Source organism: Mchenga conophoros, linkage group LG1 (genome assembly GCF_057382185.1).
Source record: "Mchenga conophoros isolate Kocher_MC1m ecotype Shallow Benthic linkage group LG1, M_conophoros_male_GT1.1, whole genome shotgun sequence".
Taxonomy (NCBI): domain Eukaryota; kingdom Metazoa; phylum Chordata; class Actinopteri; order Cichliformes; family Cichlidae; genus Mchenga; species Mchenga conophoros.
Genome location: NC_140526.1, coordinates 6,823,897 through 6,843,868, shown reverse-complemented (window position 1 = coordinate 6,843,868; position 19,972 = coordinate 6,823,897). Strand labels below are relative to the sequence as shown.

The 19,972-nt window shown below is 41.7% G+C and overlaps 3 protein-coding genes across 3 annotated transcripts; 1 reads left to right on the top strand and 2 right to left on the bottom strand.

The window, feature by feature from the left end:
• Window positions 1-11: 11 nt before the first annotated feature.
• LOC146582821 (ATP-binding cassette sub-family C member 12-like) lies at window positions 12-4,314 on the bottom strand. The gene is made up of 4 exons (XM_085295209.1): window positions 2,588-4,314; window positions 754-890; window positions 481-627; window positions 12-389 (listed from the first exon to the last, which is right to left on the bottom strand). The coding sequence occupies exons 1-4, from the start codon at window positions 2,666-2,668 to the stop codon at window positions 383-385; spliced, it is 372 nt and encodes a 123-aa protein (XP_085151335.1). The 5' UTR covers window positions 2,669-4,314; the 3' UTR covers window positions 12-382.
• A 2,123-nt stretch (window positions 4,315-6,437) lies between these two features.
• Window positions 6,438-9,279, top strand: LOC146582820 (uncharacterized). Its single transcript, XM_085279701.1, has one exon. The coding sequence runs from the start codon at window positions 6,529-6,531 to the stop codon at window positions 8,857-8,859; it is 2,331 nt and encodes a 776-aa protein (XP_085135827.1). The 5' UTR covers window positions 6,438-6,528; the 3' UTR covers window positions 8,860-9,279.
• A 1,306-nt stretch (window positions 9,280-10,585) lies between these two features.
• On the bottom strand, window positions 10,586-18,483 carry LOC146582819 (uncharacterized). The gene is made up of 4 exons (XM_085294192.1): window positions 17,280-18,483; window positions 15,347-15,435; window positions 12,693-12,802; window positions 10,586-10,977 (listed from the first exon to the last, which is right to left on the bottom strand). The coding sequence occupies exons 2-4, from the start codon at window positions 15,397-15,399 to the stop codon at window positions 10,586-10,588; spliced, it is 555 nt and encodes a 184-aa protein (XP_085150318.1). The 5' UTR covers window positions 15,400-15,435; window positions 17,280-18,483.
• Between the last annotated feature and the right edge of the window lie 1,489 nt (window positions 18,484-19,972).

Sequence of the window (19,972 nt, the reverse complement as noted above, 5' to 3'; positions counted from 1 at the left end):
GCCACCATGGCAAGAATGGAAACGAGGGCGGACAGAATCAGTCTAGTTCTTTGAAAACGAAGAGTCACCCGAATCAGTGAGGCATTCTCCAAGCCTCTCCTTGCCACTTCTTCATTCCATAGCCTCTGGAGCCTGCAAAACACTCACAATCAAATCATGTACACTAAAAATTGTCTAGCATTTAATTTTGACAAGTCAGCCTCATTCCTTTGACTTATCTTCAAGGTGCAAATTTCAGCAGCTACATTAATGGTGCGTCATGTCCCAAGCAGACCTACTTTGGGTTTCTGTCTATTCCTCTTAATATTTCTAATAAAGCCCTTTCTTTGTTCCTCGTTGTGCATCATCTCTTTCGTCTGAGGTTTCTTTCCCACATGCTTGTTTACCCCCTTTGTAAACAAAATGCATCATCCATTGAAATGTTAGATTCTGCGAATGCCTTAAACAACAACCGAAAAATGTGAATCTAGAAAGAGAGACCTTTTTGCGCTAATGTCTGCTACATCAAAAGGAGACAGGTGTAGGTCGGATGTATCCAGCCCATTCTTGAACATGGCCCACATTTTGGGGATCATCCACAGAAAGACTGAAGATGATATTAAACCTGCATTATCTACAGCGTGGGACCTGGACAAGACAAAAAAAGCAAAAGCAAATGAGTACTGTACAAGGAAGACATTCTATATCAAAGAAAGTAACTTATTTGGCAGACAGGTTACATTTAGCAATTTCTCTTTCATCAATGAAACTGACTCTGGTGAGGAACAGCGGAAGGGTATAAGGGTCTCCAAGCTCCATCGGTATTTTCCAAATGGGCAAGGATGGGGTATTTCCCTGTTGTCATTATCTGTATCTTCTGAGGCAAGAGACACAGGTCCCAATTCTTCTCCCTAAAGAGGCAGAAAAACAAAGACAGACAGAAAGGTGTATAAGCTCAGTCCAAGTAACAAATCTGGAAACAAAATGAAAAAAAAGACATCTAAACTAACTAACAATTAATTGTACTTCCTAATTACAATTTTAGTAGATATGGAAACATGATCAGAAAACATAAAACTAACTACCTCGTCATGTCCTAAACAACCAAAATTAATCAAACTGACACAAGTGAAATTATTTAAACATTTTCCAAGCAGAGAAAAAAGTGAACACCTATTTTTATTTATACTACATGCAAATCAAACAGCTCTTCATCGTGTTATTACGCCATGCTCTCCTTTTCTTTGATTTAATTTTTGTCCCTTTATTTATTTATTCATTTCTTTATTTATTTAAATGCAAGCAGCCCTTCCCCGGCGACGTAAGCAAAACCCAGAGAACTGGGCTGCTCAGGTCGATGACACGTATCCCATACGGAAGCAGCCACTTACTGACTAACACTGCACAACAGAATTGTTAAAGTATTAATTTTAATTTCAATTCAGGTTAGATTTTTTTTGTGCGCAACGCAGATTTTCTGTGCGCAGAGACCGTGCCAGCAGTGCGCAATTGCGCAGCTTAGAGGGAACATTACTGGTGTTTAGTTTTTGGTTTGTGTGAGTATGGCCCCATCTACATCGCTCAGCTCGGTGTTGTGCCAAAACACCGGGCCTGTTCTAAAAACAAAGCTCAGCGCTCCCAAAGCGTCTTGTCATTACGCGGCTTCACTAAAACCACCAACTTTCAGGAAGCTGGTTCACGACTAGGGATGGGTATCGTTTAGGTTTTATCCGATACCGGTGCCAAATCGGTACTTTTGAAACGGTGCCGGTGCTTAAACGGTGCTCGAACCGGTGCTTAAAGAATGGAGAACACAAACTTTGTCCAAAAACCTCTCATGTTCAGCTGGTTTTTTTTGTAAAAATATAACAATGTTAGCCTTTTCTGCAGCTATGTGGCATATATGTAGGGTTGCCAACTCCCTGAAAAATAAATAAGGGACACCTCGTGGCCAGAGCCGGGCAACCCAGTTGTCTTCACCCTTCCCAGTGTGGTAGCTCTTTTTTTTGTGTGTGAAATTATTTTTTTAACCATTTGACTTGAATTTGATTTAAGCAGATGCATATTCTTTGTGATATGACCATATGGGAAACAAATGATCATTTAGCCATTTATTTTTAGCTCAAAATGACAACATTAACACAGTAAAACAGGTCTCTTTCTTAAACAGAAGCCTGTCATGCTTAACTTTTGAGAATATAAGTAAATCTTTCTTTAAAAGAACTCTGCCCTGCTTAACTTAAAATTATATAAATTAATAGAAAGCAATACAACAAAAATATTCTTGTAACAGTGCACATATAGTGCATTTAGTACAATTGGCTTCAGTTGAGGTATTATTTCAGCTTTTCTAATGCTAATCAGCTGCTCCTGTTTGTAAACCCGCTTGTTCCCATGATTACGCATCATAACTCATCATCATTATTAATCTATGTATTACTTTTATGTATTAGTGATCTATTTGTTGTAATCATCTATCCTTGCAGTTGTTTATTACACAAAATAAATTATATTATCACACTTCTGGCCACATAGCGCTGATATTCACTGCACATGCCCATATTAACCTTAACCAGAGGGTTTAAAAAATAAACCAGTGTTTACATACCATATCTGCTTCTGCCGTGGCCTGGTGGACAAAAAAATGGTTGAGGGTTCCCCGAGCTTTCACGCCCCTCATGTTCTTCATGTGCCCACCACTAGAAGCATGCCTATGGAAAAAGTGCGCCGGCACACAGTGCAGTGCGCTTTATAGGTGTTATCGTGCATGTTCCCAGCCCAGTGGTTTCCTTTTCCCATTCCTCCCTGTATTTATTCTTATTGTATTCTAATTTTTGCGTCATAACTTTTGCACTGTCCACTTCCTGCTGTGACAAAACAAATTTCCCACGTGTGGGACTAATAAAGGTTATCTTATCTTACGCAGCCTTTTTTTCTTTCTCTGGGCGAACAAACATTGCTGCTCTAATGCTGGGCTTACACTGTGCGATTTTTGGCCCATTTTGAGACGATTTATGAGTCGTGCGACCGATTTGGTGATCGGCCTTCATCGTGCATCGTGTAGTATACGTGGGGTAACGAGAAGCGATTAACACCTCGAGCAGCTCCCGATCATCAATCGCTCGTGAGCCGCTCACACTGCTCACGCGCAAACAGGTAAACGTCGGTGAAAAAGACGGTGCAGCTCGGCTGTGCAGCGTGTGATCTGGACACAAGCGATGGAGGCACAACTTGTAGAACTTTGGAAAGCTCATCCGAGCCTTTTCGATGTGGCATCACAAAATTATCACGACCACAACAACCGTGAAAATAGTTGGATTTACACTGCTGCTTAATCACAGCTGCCTGATCAATGTTTTTCATTAGCAATTTAGCAAAGTTGATGGTGGTGGTGTGTCTGTGTGAGTGAAAGACAGAGAGGGAGAGGGAGCGACAGATTTTCTGTTATAACCTTCATTTTATGGAGGCACAGTGTGAGCACTCAGGTCGCATCAGAGCATCGGGTGGTATAGTGTGAGACCCTGCATCGTGACCTACCAACTTCTAACCCCTGCGAGTCAATCGTGCAGTTTGAGCAGGAGCTGAATAACATCACTGAAAAAATCGCACAGTGTCTGCCCAGCTTTAGGTGTACTGTCGTCCGAGACTTGCACCGCAGTGTCGGCGTTTGTTTCCCTGTTGGCCATGCTTCTTGTTGTGGTCATCTGTTGTCTTCCGGTATTTTCTCCGTAAGCGACCTTTCCTCGACCAATGAGATGAGCGGTAATCTGAATTGTCATACTCGAATTGTCATAAGTGTGCTGTCAGCTCATTGGTCACAAAGCAGGAGAGGGGCTGGGAATTATGTTTTCAAACAAAGTGTTAATTCCATAAACATTTATAGACTACTTTTGATTCTCACTGGATTACGGGACAAAGTGCGTCCCTTATTAGCTCAATACGGGACGTGTACTTTTGTTTCTAAATACGGGACGATTCCGTTTTTTAAGGGACGGTTGGCAACCCTAATTAAATGTAACTTTATTAATCCCTCGGGAGGGGTCCTCTGGGGTTTTCACAAAGCTGAATAAACGTCAAACAGAAAACTGATTAAACAAAGTGTGAGACGGTGGAGAATTGACGCCAGCGCCCGGTTATATTTTAGACAGCAAGGAGCAGACGCAGTTTCACTCCACCGAGGGAGCTCGTGACGTACTACGCGGCTTTCTTTAGACCGCGAAGGCGGGTCCTCAGGTGGAAGCAGCCTCTGAATTTGGACACCCCCGCTGTTTCCGGCCAGCCAATAATAACGGTGACATTTAACGTATTTTGTCGAATAAATAAACACTGTAAAATATATTTGCCCCCCCCCCCCCCCCCCAACAGCCCTTTGAATGTTGGCAAGTATGAGCCGTCTGCTCGGTGTTTCCTAAAACGTTAAAGCACGTTTGGCTTCACACTGACAAACAGACCCAGCTTCGGCACAAACCTAAACTAACTAACCGACCAAAGAGCCGCGTTAAGTGGCGATATCACTAACGTCACGTAACTTAGCCGAAGGCTAGCTAAATTTGACTTTGTAGGACTTTTTCATTATGCTAACATTTGTGATATGACTGCACTATGCTGTTGTTGTTGACTCCACCTAATTCTACAATTCTTTCATTATGCTAACATGTGTCCTGGTGTATATATGAAGTGGGATAAAAACCCAGAACTAACTTTTAAGAGTTTATTTCTTCTCCGCTTCGACAGTCGGCCATTTCCCCAAAACGTCCTCCAACCTATGATTCCAATGAATCCTGGTGGGTCAGGAACTGCTTATAAGCATCTTGTAATCGTCGTTCCAACACAGCGTGTTTGTTTTGATTCGTAGACCCCGAAAATGGTGCCGGGCTCCCACAATGCATTGCGGCGTGCCGTCAACTCCAAAGTAGTGATGGGTCGTTCGCGAACGAAATGGCTCTTAGAGCCGGCTCTTTGACGTGAACGACGCGAGCCGGCTCCTTATCGCGAGCCGTCACGTGGGTTTTTTTTTTTTTCTTTCTCTCAGCCTCTCTCTCGCACTTTTTTTCCGCTTCACTCTGCACGCGAGCCTTGTGCTTTACGCTGGGCAGAGGGGGAGGGGCGGTAGTTACACTCAGTAGCACAGGAACAGAGCCAGAGAGAGAGAAAGAGAGGCAGGGACAACAACATTAGAAAGGTATAGTAATCATCCACAACTATTTTCGGTTGCAGATGATAAAGGATTGAGAAAGTTTATTCATGCAGGTCCATATGACAGAGAATATGCATGTTCTTTTAGTTTTCATATTATAATTTATATTTAATTGTGTTGTGGTTTGCAGTGTTTTGTGTTCTTTTCACTTTAAATTTGTGAAAGGAAAAAGCTGAAAATTTAAATAGTTAAAACTTGAAATGTGAATAGTTGATTTTTGTATTATATGATTTATTTATTACATTTTATGTGGAGTGAATAAATAAAAGTATATTTACGGTGGCCCCTAGAGACAAAGCACATACAAACTTCAAATCACGTACGAACTCTGAAGCATGTACAAACTCCAAAACACGTAAAAACACGTACAAACTCCAAAACACGTAAAAACTCCAAAACACGTAAAAACACGTACAAACTCCAAAACACGTAAAAACTCCAAAACACGTAAAAACACGTACAAACTCCAAAACACGTAAAAACGCCAAAACACGTAAAAACACGTACAAACTCCGAAGCACGTAAAAACTCAGAAGCATATAAAAACTCAGAAGCACATAAAAACTCAAAACACGTACAAAAGACAACAGAAGTGCTCCAGGATGCTGGGCGCAGTGTTGAGCCTTTGTTATCTTGTGGCTACACAAGCCAGCAAGTACCAACGACCGGATTTGGTGTGTGGTAATAACAGGTAAATGAACTTTTTTTTAAATTATTTGAATATATATATGAGTGCCTGTGTATAAATACACAAACAATACACACATGCTTTCAATTGTGTAATTTAAGTGATCTAGTAGCTCTGCTTTGGAAGTTCAGTTCATGCTAGAAATGTGTTTTGGAGTTTGTACGTGTTTTGTCTCTAGGGGCCACCGCATATATTTATATATAAACATATATAAATAAAACCACTTTTTACGTTAGTAATTCCTTTTGTGCATAATTTTATATTATTGTTAATAATAAATTAATTAAAGCAACAAAACAACCTGAAGAGCCGGTTCGGAGCCGAAAGAGCCGGCTCTTTTTAGTGAGCCGAACCGAAAGAGCCGGATCTCTAAAAAGATCCGGAAATCCCATCACTACTCCAAAGCGTCATTCAAATCTGTGAGAGCGCGCAAGGAACGCCGCCTCTCCGCGTGCGTTTCTTGTGACGTCACTGGCAGATCAAAGGCGTTCGCGCTGGTCTGTCAGTAACGTCACAGACAACCGAGCCTATAAATAACGGCTCTCAGACAGAAAAATCAGAACTCGATGCTCATCTGTTTGCAAAACGTTCAGCAGTCGGCGCTCTGTAATACAAGAAAATTCTCACACGCTCAAACGGAGAAAATCTAATTTGTGACACAACAATGGAAACCATCAACGAAAATTCAATCGTGGTCACACCAGACCAGATTATCCCGCCAATCAACAGGTGCTTTGAAAGGCTCTCTGAAGTTCAGTGGAGCATTATAGAAAATGGAAAATGCGACTCCAGCATCCATGCCGTGCTCGCTGATATGATTTCTGAAATCATTCAGATCGCCTCTGCCAGCATCCTGGAAATAGCCCTTCCTGTTATTCAGGAACCCATGATAAGGGAAGAGTTTATGGATGAGGGGAAAATAAGGGTGTCCCTCGGAGACTCGATCTCAGCTGCCATCGCCGGCGCTCTTAATGTCTCAAAACAGCAAGATAAGAGCGCTGACAAGCTGACGCTGATGGTTGAGGAAGAGATCTCAGAAAAGGTCAGCTCAACCATTGCACTGATTGAAAAAAGCCCCGATTTCCCAGTAGACCCTGCCGTTTATGTTAGCGGCAAATTTAGTAGTATTAAGAAACTACACCGCATGGTTTGTTGCGCTGCCTCATGCCTGAAAAGGTATGCAGCATGTAAGCTGCGCTGCCAGTGTGGGACAAATGGGTCTCATTCCAGTACAGAACGTACTGGTTCAAAAATATCAGTGCAATCAGCAATCGCAGAGATTTCTGTTATTCTGTCAACAAGGAGCTCAGATGGAGAGATGACAGGAAAAGATAAAGATGAGCTCCCAGAAGAATCAGCTCTAACAGCACAAAGCAAAATAAAACCCACTGCAGAAACACAAAGTATCCAGGCTCCAACCCCAGTAGAAATGGTTGCAGCTGACATCGTAGGTGAGATACTTGCTAACATGGATTCAAGCAGTGAAGAGCTCTGTGAGAAATGTAACTTACCCAAACCTGCCTTTAATGCAGGCTTAATTATCCACAAGGTGAGACACTTCTTCTCCAAATGTGTGCCATCCACCTCACACGCCAGGCTCAAAGCACGCAAACACAACTTTTCCATGTTTGCAAAAAAACAATTTGAAAAAATGAAAACAGAGCTGAAAAAAAGAATAAAGGCAAACAGGAAACATTTTGTTTGTCTACAAAACATTTGCAGCCACCCCAAGAAGGAAACTGCGCCCTCCAATGAAAGTATAGTTTTCATTCTCCCAGGGTCAGTACCTGAAACGGCTGCTCCCCAGAGTACAGAGGCTCATCGCTCCCCTTCTCCACATACGGCAAGCCTGGGAACCGCAATTAAACGTTCTTCTTCAGTCGACTTTAACGTCATTAGATCAGACGTTAATCAGTTATTTGACAAATTAACAAAGAAAGAAGAACTCTTCCTCATCGATAAGACCTTGGGGGACTTTAAAAATAGTGGGCATATCAGGAATTTTACGGAGGACTTAGTGGCAAACCTGTTTGATCTACTTACGGTGGATCGAGGCTATCAAATCCCCATACCTCTAATGGGTAGGTCCCTCTCAGACACGGTCATCTCCAGGACTCCGAAATCAGTACAGGGCTCAAAGCGTCGCATTTCTGCTGAAGTCCTCTATGTCCTCATAGATGACACAGTAGAAAGGTTTTTGCAGAAGCTTTTACTCTTCTGCAATGAAGAGAAAGATCAAATGATTCAAATGGACAAGATTTCTGGGGCCCTGGAAGACATCCACAACTTTATTAAAAGAACACAGACCACAACACAGGAAAAAAGCCCTGATTCAGATGGCAGAGGAAAAGAATCTGGTGCATCACTTCCAACACCAAAACCTGGGAGCATTTCTCCAGATAAATGCTCTGTGGCATCTGACAAGTCACCTCAAATGCCACAACCTGGGAGCATTTCTCCAGATAAATCATCTGGAGCCTTGAGCCTGAAACACTCTCTCAAAGATTCCTCCAAAATATCAGAGATGGATTCTGTGTCAGGTTCATCTTCTGATGTTGAGAAAATTTACAATGACCTTGCGTTGCTCCTTATCATGAGAGTCATCTATAAATCTAAACCTGAGACCCAAAAGTTTGCTGCTCGGATCGCAACTACTACAAAAGAAATAGACACGGTCATCAATCGTCTGAGCAATCTAATGCAGCCTGAACTCAGCAGCACAGCGTCTGCCACAAGTCTGACAAATGACAAGACAAAGTTCATCAAGAAAATAGCCAAACGCCTCATCAAGGAGTTTGGCTCCCCAGACAATGTCTTAAAGGCTTTGATGGCAAATGATTCATCTTTTGATGAGGCTCTGATTAGACATCTAAAAATCACTCTCGGAGTCATCCCGGGTCCCCCAAAGACGTCCAAAATATCCAGGTTTTTTTCTGCGGTGGGAAAAACATTGCTAAAACCCTTCAGGTGGTTCACTAAAGCCAGAGATCATTAAAATGACCATTTTGGCTTTTCCCACTGCCCTGCTTCTTTTAAAATCTTGAAGCAGACTTTTAGCACCAAATCCTTTTTTTAAAAGCATCACCATAAAATTTTGGGATCAGCCCTCAAATCCAAATTTTAGAACTGTAGTTCACGCCATCTCGTCTCCTTTTGATTTCCATCCCCCCAACCGGTCGCAGCGGATGGCCGTCCCTTCTGAGCCCGGTTCCGTTGGAAGTTTCTTCCTGTTAAAGGGAGTTTTTCTTCCCCACAGTCGCCTCGTGCTTGCTCAGAGGGGGATCATTTGATTGTTGGGGTTCTCTGTAGTACAGTAGGGCTTTGACCTTACAGTACAAACAGGGAGGAGACTTTGGCTTGATTTTTAAAATATCTAATTCGGCATGAAATAAAAAAAATCCAAATTAAAAATGCATTCCAAGTTTGTTTGTGTTTTTCTTCTGTTGTCAAATATGTAGAAAGTGTTACACGTGTGATTTTAGTCATTTTGCATCAGTTTGTAGCCGACGTGTCTGTTTGTGATCATCCTGCATCTGTTTTTGTCTGATTTGTGTCTTAGTTTGGTCAATTTACATCACTTTTGTGGCCCAATTTAGTTGTTTTGCATGTATTTGTGGCAAAATGTGTGGACGCTGTTTGACGTTACTATGTTTTGTCTTAATGCTTCACTTTGGTTGTTTATGTATGTGCTCATTTTGATTCTAGATGTAGACCTGACATCTGAAAATTAGCACCTAGTCCACTTCGAACATTTTTTTTAGTCCAAATAAAAAAATTTGGACTAATAAAAGTCCAAATAAAAAAATGTTAATACATTTTTTTTTATTTCGCCAACCTTGTAGAGCAGTGGTTCCCAAACCTTTTTTGCTAGGCCCCCCTTTGTTTTACAAGAAAAATGTTCGCTAAAAAATATTATTAGCCAAAGCTTTCACTGGAAGTCAGTTACTGGTGTCAGGCCAGCTCCCACTTCTTCTTTTGTGTTACTTCTGCATATAAGTATACACAAAGAGACATTGAGACCTGAATCACAAATAAAAGCCACCTTCAAGATTAACAAACACTGTTTAAAGAGCTCCGTATAAACTTCTGTGTGCAACAAGGCCTCTGTAGCATCCAGACCACACTGATCTAGGTCTTCTTGGTAGAAGAAGGTGTTTCCTTTTTCCAGATGTTTAAATGCCAGCCTCCCCAGATTCAGAAGAAATTTCCTTTCAGCCATCTCACTTGTTTCATGTCCCCCCACATGTTTGTTCCCCTTCTTCATCTGAACCAACAAGAAGTGTGAGTACATGTCAGTCAGGGTCTTGGGCAGCTCTCCTCTCTGCTCTGTAGTCAACATGTGCTCCAGAACTGTAGCAGTGATCCAGCAGAAGACTGGGATTCTACACATGATGTGGAGGCTCCTGGATGTCTTCATGTGGGAGATGATTCTGGACAGCTCTTCATCACTGAATCTCCTCCTGAAGTACTCCTCCTTCTGGGCATCAGTGAAGCCTCGTACTTCTGTTACCCTGTCAACACGTCTAGGAGGGATCTGATTGGCTGCTGCAGGTCGGGGAGTTATCCAGACGAGAGCCGAGGGAAGCAGATTCCCCTGGATGAGGTTTGTCAGCAGCTGGCTGACTGATGACTTCTCTGTGACATCAGACAGCAGCTTCCCGTTGGTGAAATCCAATGATCCAAGTCTGCTTTCATCCAGGCCGTCAAAGATGAACAAAAGTTTACAGACAGCGAGCTTCTCTGCTGTGACCTTCTGTAATGTTGGATGGAAAACATGGAGCAGCTCCAGAAGACTGTACTGCTCGTCTCTGATCAGCGACGCTGTTGGTCAGAACCACTCTGATGGGTCTCTGTTGGTCAGGTAAGGCTTTAAAGGTGTCGTGACACCTGACTGTAATGTCATCAAGAGCCTCCATCTTGGAAGCTGTCTCCAGCTGCATCACCTCATGTTGGTTATGAACGTCTTCATTCTGTCCCTCTGTGATGTAGAGCTCAGTGTAGATCCTGTTCGGGAGGGTTCCACTTCCTGTATTATCAGTTTCTTCAGTCACACTTTCAAACCTCCTCCTCAGACTGGTCTTATATTCTTCTAAAACCTCTTCCAGACTCGCATCTGCTGATTGACAACAAGAAACCAAAAAGAATGAAATGTCTTTAGTGTGTGAAACTGCATGAAAAACAGACTTTTATCTTTTGACGGGAGGGATGGGAATGGTGTTAAGCATTGTAAATTGTAAATAAGCTTCAGAAAATAGTAAATCGTGTAACATGACATTTTCGGCATTAAGTTATAACCAGTGTGTGACTTATTTAAAACATTTTGATTCATAATCAGAACCTTTTTTTTGTCACAGCAGAGACAAGAAGCAACTGTTAAAAATGTTCCTAATGAGACATTTTAAGAGGAGGGAAAATCCCCCTCATACTGGCTTCACATCATTGGCTCCCTGTTAAATCCAGAGCTGAATTCAAAATGCTTCTCACATAAAAAGGGCCATAATAAAACAGCCCCATCTTATCTGAGAGGCCTCACAGTATCATATCAGATAGATGGAGCACTTTGCTCTCAGCCTGCAGGTTTTATCCTGCCCTCCTCCCCTCATTCCAACCAGTCGTGGTGGATGGCGGCCCGTCACTGAACCTGGTTCCGTCTCAGTTTTCGACTGTACAAAGAGAGAGTTCTTCTTTCTTAATGTCTCCAAGTCGTTGCTCGTAGGGAGTTGTCTGAGGCTTTATTACTGAGGCTTTACCTAACACTATAAAGTGCCTTAAGGTGGCTGTTGTGACTTGGTGCTATATGAATAAAATTTAAGCGATAGCAGAAAAGCAACAAAAACTGTTAACCCAAGAAAATAATGGAAGGAAATAGTTCTGAATATGCTTAATACGCGAATCCTCATCTTATATAGTTCATGTAATCTGCTACATGTAATTTCATTCAGTGTGATGTTATATGTAATCTGTGTGGGAAAAACGAGTTATTGTCGTCTTAGTGAGCTCTGTGGGTCAGACGTTTCTGGCTCTGTACGAAGAGAGGGCTCGTGAGCGCGCTCCATTTGTTCTCCATGTGATCCTTTACTCTCTCTGTGCTACTGCGTCTCTTTGCCTGCTGTGCTACACCCTGGGATTACTGTTGCTGTTGTTTGGCCATTTACATGATTCTGTTCTTGTTGTACAGTAGCTGCTTAATAAAGTGTGTACATGAACTCTGCTCTTCTTTAGATGATCTTTTGTTGAGTGTTTTTTTTGTTTTTTATTTCATCTAAAAATCTACAAATGACCAGCTAAACTTTTGGCCCAGCAGCACACGCAGCCATACAAACTATTTCATTTTGAGCTGCTGCTATGAAATCAGAGCCAAATGGAAAAGCCTGCTGCAGCGTTTTTTACTCTGATTTTCTGTTTGTATTTGGATTCAGCCAGTATCCAGTATTTTGATCATTTATTTCCAACAAACAATTGAATCCTTTCGTTTCTAACACATCACCCAGTTTGCATCAGTATTGATCTCCAGCATGTTTTTCTCCGCGCGAGAGCCATTATGTTTTCAGTGTGTTCCTCTGATTGTTTTGAGTAGTATATATTGAGGATTGCCTGATATTGTGAGCAGGTGGGGAACATGACAGCTGAACTTTAGCAAACCAGGTGAAAAATAATTAAGACAGGAAGTAAAACTAACGTGAGACATGAAAGGAAACAACATTCAAAGTAAAACAGGAAAAAAACCTATACCATAAAAAATCGAATGAAATCTTTTTCATGCACCTACAAAACAAGAAGTCAAGTTTTCAAAAATGTGTTCATCAGCACACGGATACCGACTCTTACTTTGGACAGAGATGCCACAACTGGTAGCGACTGAATCCTCTGAGACATCTTGACCCAAAGCACAGCAGGACAACTGCTCCTCCTCCTCCACACCAACATCACTGTTCTCTCTGAGGACACAAAGGGAAAATTATTATTACCAGTGCAACTGTCAAAGTGACCAAAGTGACTCACACGCAGGTGTTTACAGTGCATTCATCTGTAGTGAATAGTGAAGCACAGTTCAAAAAGACAACAGGACGAGTTGATGCAGGAACTTGCCTTAGTTAAAGGTACAGCTGCACAAACTAAGTTCAAACCTGATCCTTTTCTATGCAGAGCTCTTCTCTAAGGTCAAAAGTGTTCTCCTCAAGGTTTCCCACCCAATGACTGCTTTCAGTTTGTCACGTTAGGTGCAGTGTGGAAGATTATTCCACGATCAATGGTCTTTGATCAATGATTGTTGATCAATGGTCATGACAATTTGCATATTCATGATCAAGGAACTGACGTCACAGCCAGTGGGCTGGTTTCAGTCATTGTACAAATGTACTGTTTATAAGACTGGAAAGCTGCAGTCAGCTGTGTGTGACCACCCAACAATTTATCGTTGATGGAGTTCATCTTGTTCCAGAACAAGGAAGGGAAAATGCAGCTTTTTCCCTTCTGCTGTCTTTCTCGAACTGAGCAAAACTATGACGTGGGAGAAGTGGAACTGCTAGCTGGCGGGAGGGAGCAGAACACCTGCTCATTGTTCATCATTTGACTGACCACAAGCATCTTGCATATCTCACAGCAGCCACTCAAGACAAACCAGGTGGGCCCTCGCCTTTGCTTGGTTCAACTGTGTTATGATCTATAGACCCGGCAACCCAAAACGAGAAACCCAACACTTTGTCCCGTCAATTCTCAACTTCTGATGCCACGGCAGAGGAGACCATTATTTTCCCGCCCTCCTGCATTGTTTGTTTGCTGTACTAAGAGATTGAGTCATTTTCTGCAATGCATAGCGGGACACATGTCCCAGATGTTGAACTTCACATCATATCATGCTTTGTAGATACTTGCAAATCTCTATAATATTAAAGCTTGGCATTCTACACAAAAAAGCTATGAAACCCTGAAAAAGAACCAGCTGTTTTTCTGTGTTCTTTAAATTAATATATTGACCATTATTAGCTGCAAAGGCCTTTGAAACGGATTTGCACAGGGCAGATGTATTCAGGTGAAAATGTATGACTATATTATGCCAAGCTTTTGAGGATCTTAATGTCTTTTTCCTTTTTGGCAGTTTTGTTCGCTGACTGTGGCAGATCAATACTGAACTACAGGTTAAAAGTCTTCATATAACAGGAAAGTTTTTCAGCTGCATTATTCACTTGGAAACTCAATCTCTGATTTTCAGAATCCATTTGTTCCATTCCAATCATATTACCAAATCATACACTTTTGTTGTTGTTATAAATGTTATTTTGGTTTTAGCGACAGCAATTCTTCGCTTCTTTTTGACTTTTTAAAGATGCATCTTGTGGGCTTCAAGTATTTGGAGTTTCCATCCAAACTTCTACATTCTGAAGCCTCTACAGCTCTGAAGATATTCAGAGATGCTGAACCAAACAACCAACCGTGTCTTCTAAGCCTACATTTTATTTCTTTTTAGTTTGATGACAAAAAGTAGCCCCTCACTCAGCCGTACATCTCTGGGCTCAACTCTAAAGTCCAACCTCCTCCTTAGGTTTGTCCTTAAGGCTAAACGTCCAAATTCTTGAGACGTAACAAAATTCAGTTAAAATGAAGTCTTCATTTTAAACTAATCTTACAAACCAATACCAACTAAAAATTGGCAACTAATATTACCAAAGTCACTTTGACTATTCTCATAAACTGATCGGACTGCATTCATTTTATATATAAAGCTCCAGTCACCTCAAAGTGTTACTTGGCACTGCGCTGGTATGGAATGACTGATAAACGTCTGTACAGGTGTTTTTGAAGTAATAATCATCATAATCTCAAACTTCCAGGAGTAAACTCCACTGACACCAAGTCCACCTGTTTGTCCACATTCTTTTAAAGATTTCAAAGTGAAACTTTTTGCACGGATACTGTGGAATTTTCTCTTCTTAGTATTTAGTATTTATTTATTTATTGTCATTGTCAAGAACAATGAAATTGCGTTTGGGGCTTCCATACAACCCAAAAAAAAGAAGAAAATAATAAATAAATACCCCTTAAAACCCAAGTGTACATATTTAACCCAGTGTGACTCCAATGCAATAAGACAATCCTTAGCAATAATGTTCGTAGAAATTCAGACAAAGACCTGAGAAACATGACAAAATACAACAATGCAACCCATTCAATATTATTGTACTGTGAGATATGATATCAGATATGATAGTTATCTATTTAAGAAAGAGGGGGGGGGGGGGGGGCAGGAGGGGGAAGAGAATAAAGATATGATGCACCAATGCAGACCAGTTCATTGCTATTAAGAAGTTGGATATGGTTATTGTCCGTGAGAGGGGGGCAGAGAGTTCAGGAGCCTCACAGCCTGTTAAACCAGTCCTCTCCCACTCAATCTTACTTGTCCTTTTAAACTTGTAATTGTTTCTACATACTGATTTCACCTATGTTCTCTATTTCCTTCGTGTACATTAGAGACAGTATCTTACTTTGTGTCTGTCACAGACAGACGGCTGGATCCTGGAGACTCCAGATCACTCATCTTCAGTCAGTCTGAGAGAGAAACCAGCAGTACTGACTGTGAAAGGAGAACCAGAATCATGGTGAATCTCTTTTCAGGAGTCACATCCAAGACTGACAGAACAAAAAATGAAACACACTCATGGTCTCGTAAAAAGTGACTGTGAGGAGAAGGAGGCAGGCCTTCATCAACACAAATCAAACAATTATTAATTAATTCGATTTTTGATGGAAACGGAAACAAGCAAAATACGCACTTACTTTGACAGTTAATGATAATTATACTACTGTTTAACACCGCGTGTTTCCGTTTGAGTTAATCTAATTATGGTTCTGTGAAATAACACTCAGTGATTTTCAGAGTTCAGTCAGACTGATCTCAGAGTTATGTCCGTGATCACCACTGTATGAAAGCTTTAGTCAGATTTAAGGGCAATATCACCAAAATACAGTAAAAGATCTCCTTGAATGTTTCAGATAAAATGGAAAACAGACTCATGCAGTAAATATTCTTTTATTGGAGAGAAAACTGTGCAGTATAATTTACTCTAGATGTTGAAGATATGAGAGCATTAAACAGGCTGATGTTTGGAAGAGGCTCTGACAGGAGAGAGATGATACAGAAACATGGCATCCTTATAAAATACTGACACACTTTATGAACGGACAACTTTTCACAGGAGGACTTCTCCATCTACTGTCTCTCTCATTAGTGGTTTAAACAGGGTGAGAGCTCTTTTACGGACAAACTTCAGCACTGCATGGTTGAGTCTGTGTCCTCACCACAGTTCGCGGGCCACATATTTGGTGAACCGTCTCATACATGCCAACCCTCCCGAATTTCAGTGCCCCTCCTGAAAATCTCCCGGAGCCACCATTCTCCCGAATTTCTCCCGATTTTCAACCCAGACAACAAAATTGAAAAAACATATGGCAGAATTCATAGCGCGTGAATAAACTTTTAAACTATTTTCAGGCGAGAATGTAGCTGTGTAAACTTCAAATCTCTGAGACGGCGAGAACACCGGACTCCCGGCACATCGTTTTCAACCCCCCGCGGTCTTTCGCTACTCGGGTTAAACAGGATATATAAGTCACTTCGATAACTTCAAAATGTTCTTGTTTGGCTTTTCCAGTGTTTTACTTGTTCGTGAGTAAATCGTTTTGGCTGAGATTAAAGTTACTCGATTCGATTAAATGTAGGGTTGCCAACTCCCTGAAAAATAAATAAGGGACACCTCGTGGCCAGGGCCGGGCAACCCAGTTGTCTTCACCCTTCCCAGTGTGGTAGCTCTTTTTTTTGTGTGTGAAATTATTTTTTTAACCATTTGACTTGAATTTGATTTAAGCAGATGCATATTCTTTGTGATATGACCATATGGGAAACAAATGATCATTTAGCCATTTATTTTTAGCTCAAAATGACAACATTAACACAGTAAAACAGGTCTCTTTCTTAAACAGAAGCCTGTCATGCTTAACTTTTGAGAATATAAGTAAATCTTTCTTTAAAAGAACTCTGCCCTGCTTAACTTAAAATTATATAAATTAATAGAAAGCAATACAACAAAAATATTCTTGTAACAGTGCACATATAGTGCATTTAGTACAATTGGCTTCAGTTGAGGTATTATTTCAGCTTTTCTAATGCTAATCAGCTGCTCCTGTTTGTAAACCCGCTTGTTCCCATGATTACGCATCATAACTCATCATCATTATTAATCTATGTATTACTTTTATGTATTAGTGATCTATTTGTTGTAATCATCTATCCTTGCAGTTGTTTATTACACAAAATAAATTATATTATCACACTTCTGGCCACATAGCGCTGATATTCACTGCACATGCCCATATTAACCTTAACCAGAGGGTTTAAAAAATAAACCAGTGTTTACATACCATATCTGCTTCTGCCGTGGCCTGGTGGACAAAAAAATGGTTGAGGGTTCCCCGAGCTTTCACGCCCCTCATGTTCTTCATGTGCCCACCACTAGAAGCATGCCTATGGAAAAAGTGCGCCGGCACACAGTGCAGTGCGCTTTATAGGTGTTATCGTGCATGTTCCCAGCCCAGTGGTTTCCTTTTCCCATTCCTCCCTGTATTTATTCTTATTGTATTCTAATTTTTGCGTCATAACTTTTGCACTGTCCACTTCCTGCTGTGACAAAACAAATTTCCCACGTGTGGGACTAATAAAGGTTATCTTATCTTACGCAGCCTTTTTTTCTTTCTCTGGGCGAACAAACATTGCTGCTCTAATGCTGGGCTTACACTGTGCGATTTTTGGCCCATTTTGAGACGATTTATGAGTCGTGCGACCGATTTGGTGATCGGCCCGATTTTGGCCTTCATCGTGCATCGTGTAGTATACGTGGGGTAACGAGAAGCGATTAACACCTCGAGCAGCTCCCGATCATCAATCGCTCGTGAGCCGCTCACACTGCTCACGCGCAAACAGGTAAACGTCGGTGAAAAAGACGGTGCAGCTCGGCTGTGCAGCGTGTGATCTGGACACAAGCGATGGAGGCACAACTTGTAGAACTTTGGAAAGCTCATCCGAGCCTTTTCCATGTGGCCTCACAAAATGATCACGACCACAACAACCGTGAAAATAGTTGGATTTACACTGCTGCTTAATCACAGCTGCCTGATCAATGTTTTTCATTAGCAATTTAGCAAAGTTGATGGTGGTGTGCGTGTCTGTGTGAGTGAAAGACAGAGGGAGAGCGAGCGACAGATTTTCTGTTATAACCTTCATTTTATGGAGGCACAGTGTGAGCACTCAGGTCGCATCAGAGCATCGGGTGGTATAGTGTGAGACCCTGCATCGTGACCTACCAACTTCTAACCCCTGCGAGTCAATCGTGCAGTTTGAGCAGGAGCTGAATAACGTGACTGAAAAAATCGCACAGTGTCTGCCCAGCTTTAGGTGTACTGTCGTCCGAGACTTGCACCGCAGTGTCGGCGTTTGTTTCCCTGTTGGCCATGCTTCTTGTTGTGGTCATCTGTTGTCTTCCGGTATTTTCTCCGTAAGCGACCTTTCCTCGACCAATGAGATGAGCGGTAATCTGAATTGTCATACTCGAATTGTCATAAGTGTGCTGTCAGCTCATTGGTCACAAAGCAGGAGAGGGGCTGGGAATTGTGTTTTCAAACAAAGCGTTAATTCCATTAAAAGTTATAGACTACTTTTGATTCTCACTGGATTACGGGACAAAGTGCGTCCCTTATTAGCTCAATACGGGACGTGTACTTTTGTTTCTAAATACGGGACGATTCCGTTTTTTAAGGGACGGTTGGCAACCCTACATATATGGCATCACTCTTGGCTGGAAGCAGTGCTTAAACAATGGAAAAAACACAAACTTTGTCCAAAAACCTCTCATGTTTAACTGTTTCCCACTTTTTCTTTGGTCATTTTAGCCTTTTTGGCCAGGGTGAAGGGAGTATCTGCCATCAAACAAGAAGACAGCCGCATGTAGCTATGATGATGTTTGCTAGTTCACCTTACATGCATTAATGTAATAACGTGGTTAGCCTACTCAACGTAAATTACACACGAACAACATTAAGCTACTCATGCAGAGAAGAACGGCTGCTGCTGCATCATCATCCTCATCATTTCTGCTACACTGGCAGGGCTAGGGGCCAGGACTCTATTCTTCGGGTTTTTGGGGGATGTTGCTCCGGGTCCGATAACTGGCAACCCACCCAACGTGCACGGTGTGAGGTCTCGCAGCAAGCTATCAAATACAGCGCATTTCTCGGCTTTTAAAAAAAAACGCGATGCGTCGCCAGCTGTTTAATCGGATTCTTGGTGTTACCTCCTTTGACAGTATCACAGTATCAGCTTAAAGCACTTGTTGCAGGCTGCTGAGTTTGCATATTTTGCTGTGAAGTACAGCCAGACTTCTGACCGCTTCGCCTTGGACATTTTTAATCTGTAGCTCTGCTCTAACAGAACGTACGTACCTGGCCCCGCCTACTATCCTCGGAAACGTAAAATGATTGGCTAGAAGTGTATCACAGCTCAGGGAAAAAAAGCACTGAAATAAAGCACCGAAATGTGCGCTGCTTTTCGGTCTGGTTACTACCGTTTATGTCAGGACACCGGTACCCATCCCTATTCACGACTCAGCAAATCAACGGTTGGTTTTCCCAATTTAGCCACGAACACGTTCACACAAAGGGGGGTCGCTGCTGGCAGGATATAACCAATCACGAACAGGGACAGGATCAGAGAACTTTCAGAAAATTAGAATTGCAGGCCCGCAGATTAAAAGCACTAGTTGCTGCAAAAAAAAAAACAAAAAAAACAACAACAAAACTATTTCGACATAGTCACATAAGAAATAAATCAGAGTACACCCCGATCATGCACATTCCCAGCGATTTTAAATACCATTAAGGAGCTTCTCGAAGCCGCTGTCCTGGCAATAAAGCACTAGTAAGTGTAATTACAGGAACAACTCCATTATTTATATTTATTCTTGCAATTTTTCCTTATGCAATGGATGTTTAGTTTCAATATTCCAACAAAGAAATTCTTCAAACTGCGGCCTTTCTGTTGTAAACAACAGGTTGTCTACAAG

What these genes read in the sequence shown, in the direction of transcription:
- LOC146582820 (XM_085279701.1), top strand. Translation starts at nt 6,529, where the DNA reads ATGGAAACCATCAACGAAAATTCAATCGTGGTCACACCAGACCAGATT.
- LOC146582821 (XM_085295209.1), bottom strand. Translation starts at nt 2,668, where the DNA reads ATGAAGAACATGAGGGGCGTGAAAGCTCGGGGAACCCTCAACCATTTT. An exon ending in CCACGGCAGAAGCAGATATG is followed by an intron (nt 891 to 2,587) that starts GTATGTAAACAC and finishes CTGCCTCTTTAG; the next exon opens with GGAGAAGAATTGGGACCTGT. An exon ending in TTCCGCTGTTCCTCACCAGA is followed by an intron (nt 628 to 753) that starts GTCAGTTTCATT and finishes TGTCTTGTCCAG; the next exon opens with GTCCCACGCTGTAGATAATG.
- LOC146582819 (XM_085294192.1), bottom strand. Translation starts at nt 15,399, where the DNA reads ATGAGTGATCTGGAGTCTCCAGGATCCAGCCGTCTGTCTGTGACAGAC. An exon ending in CTGTCTGTGACAGACACAAA is followed by an intron (nt 12,803 to 15,346) that starts GTAAGATACTGT and finishes TTGTGTCCTCAG; the next exon opens with AGAGAACAGTGATGTTGGTG. An exon ending in TTGTGGCATCTCTGTCCAAA is followed by an intron (nt 10,978 to 12,692) that starts GTAAGAGTCGGT and finishes GTCAATCAGCAG; the next exon opens with ATGCGAGTCTGGAAGAGGTT.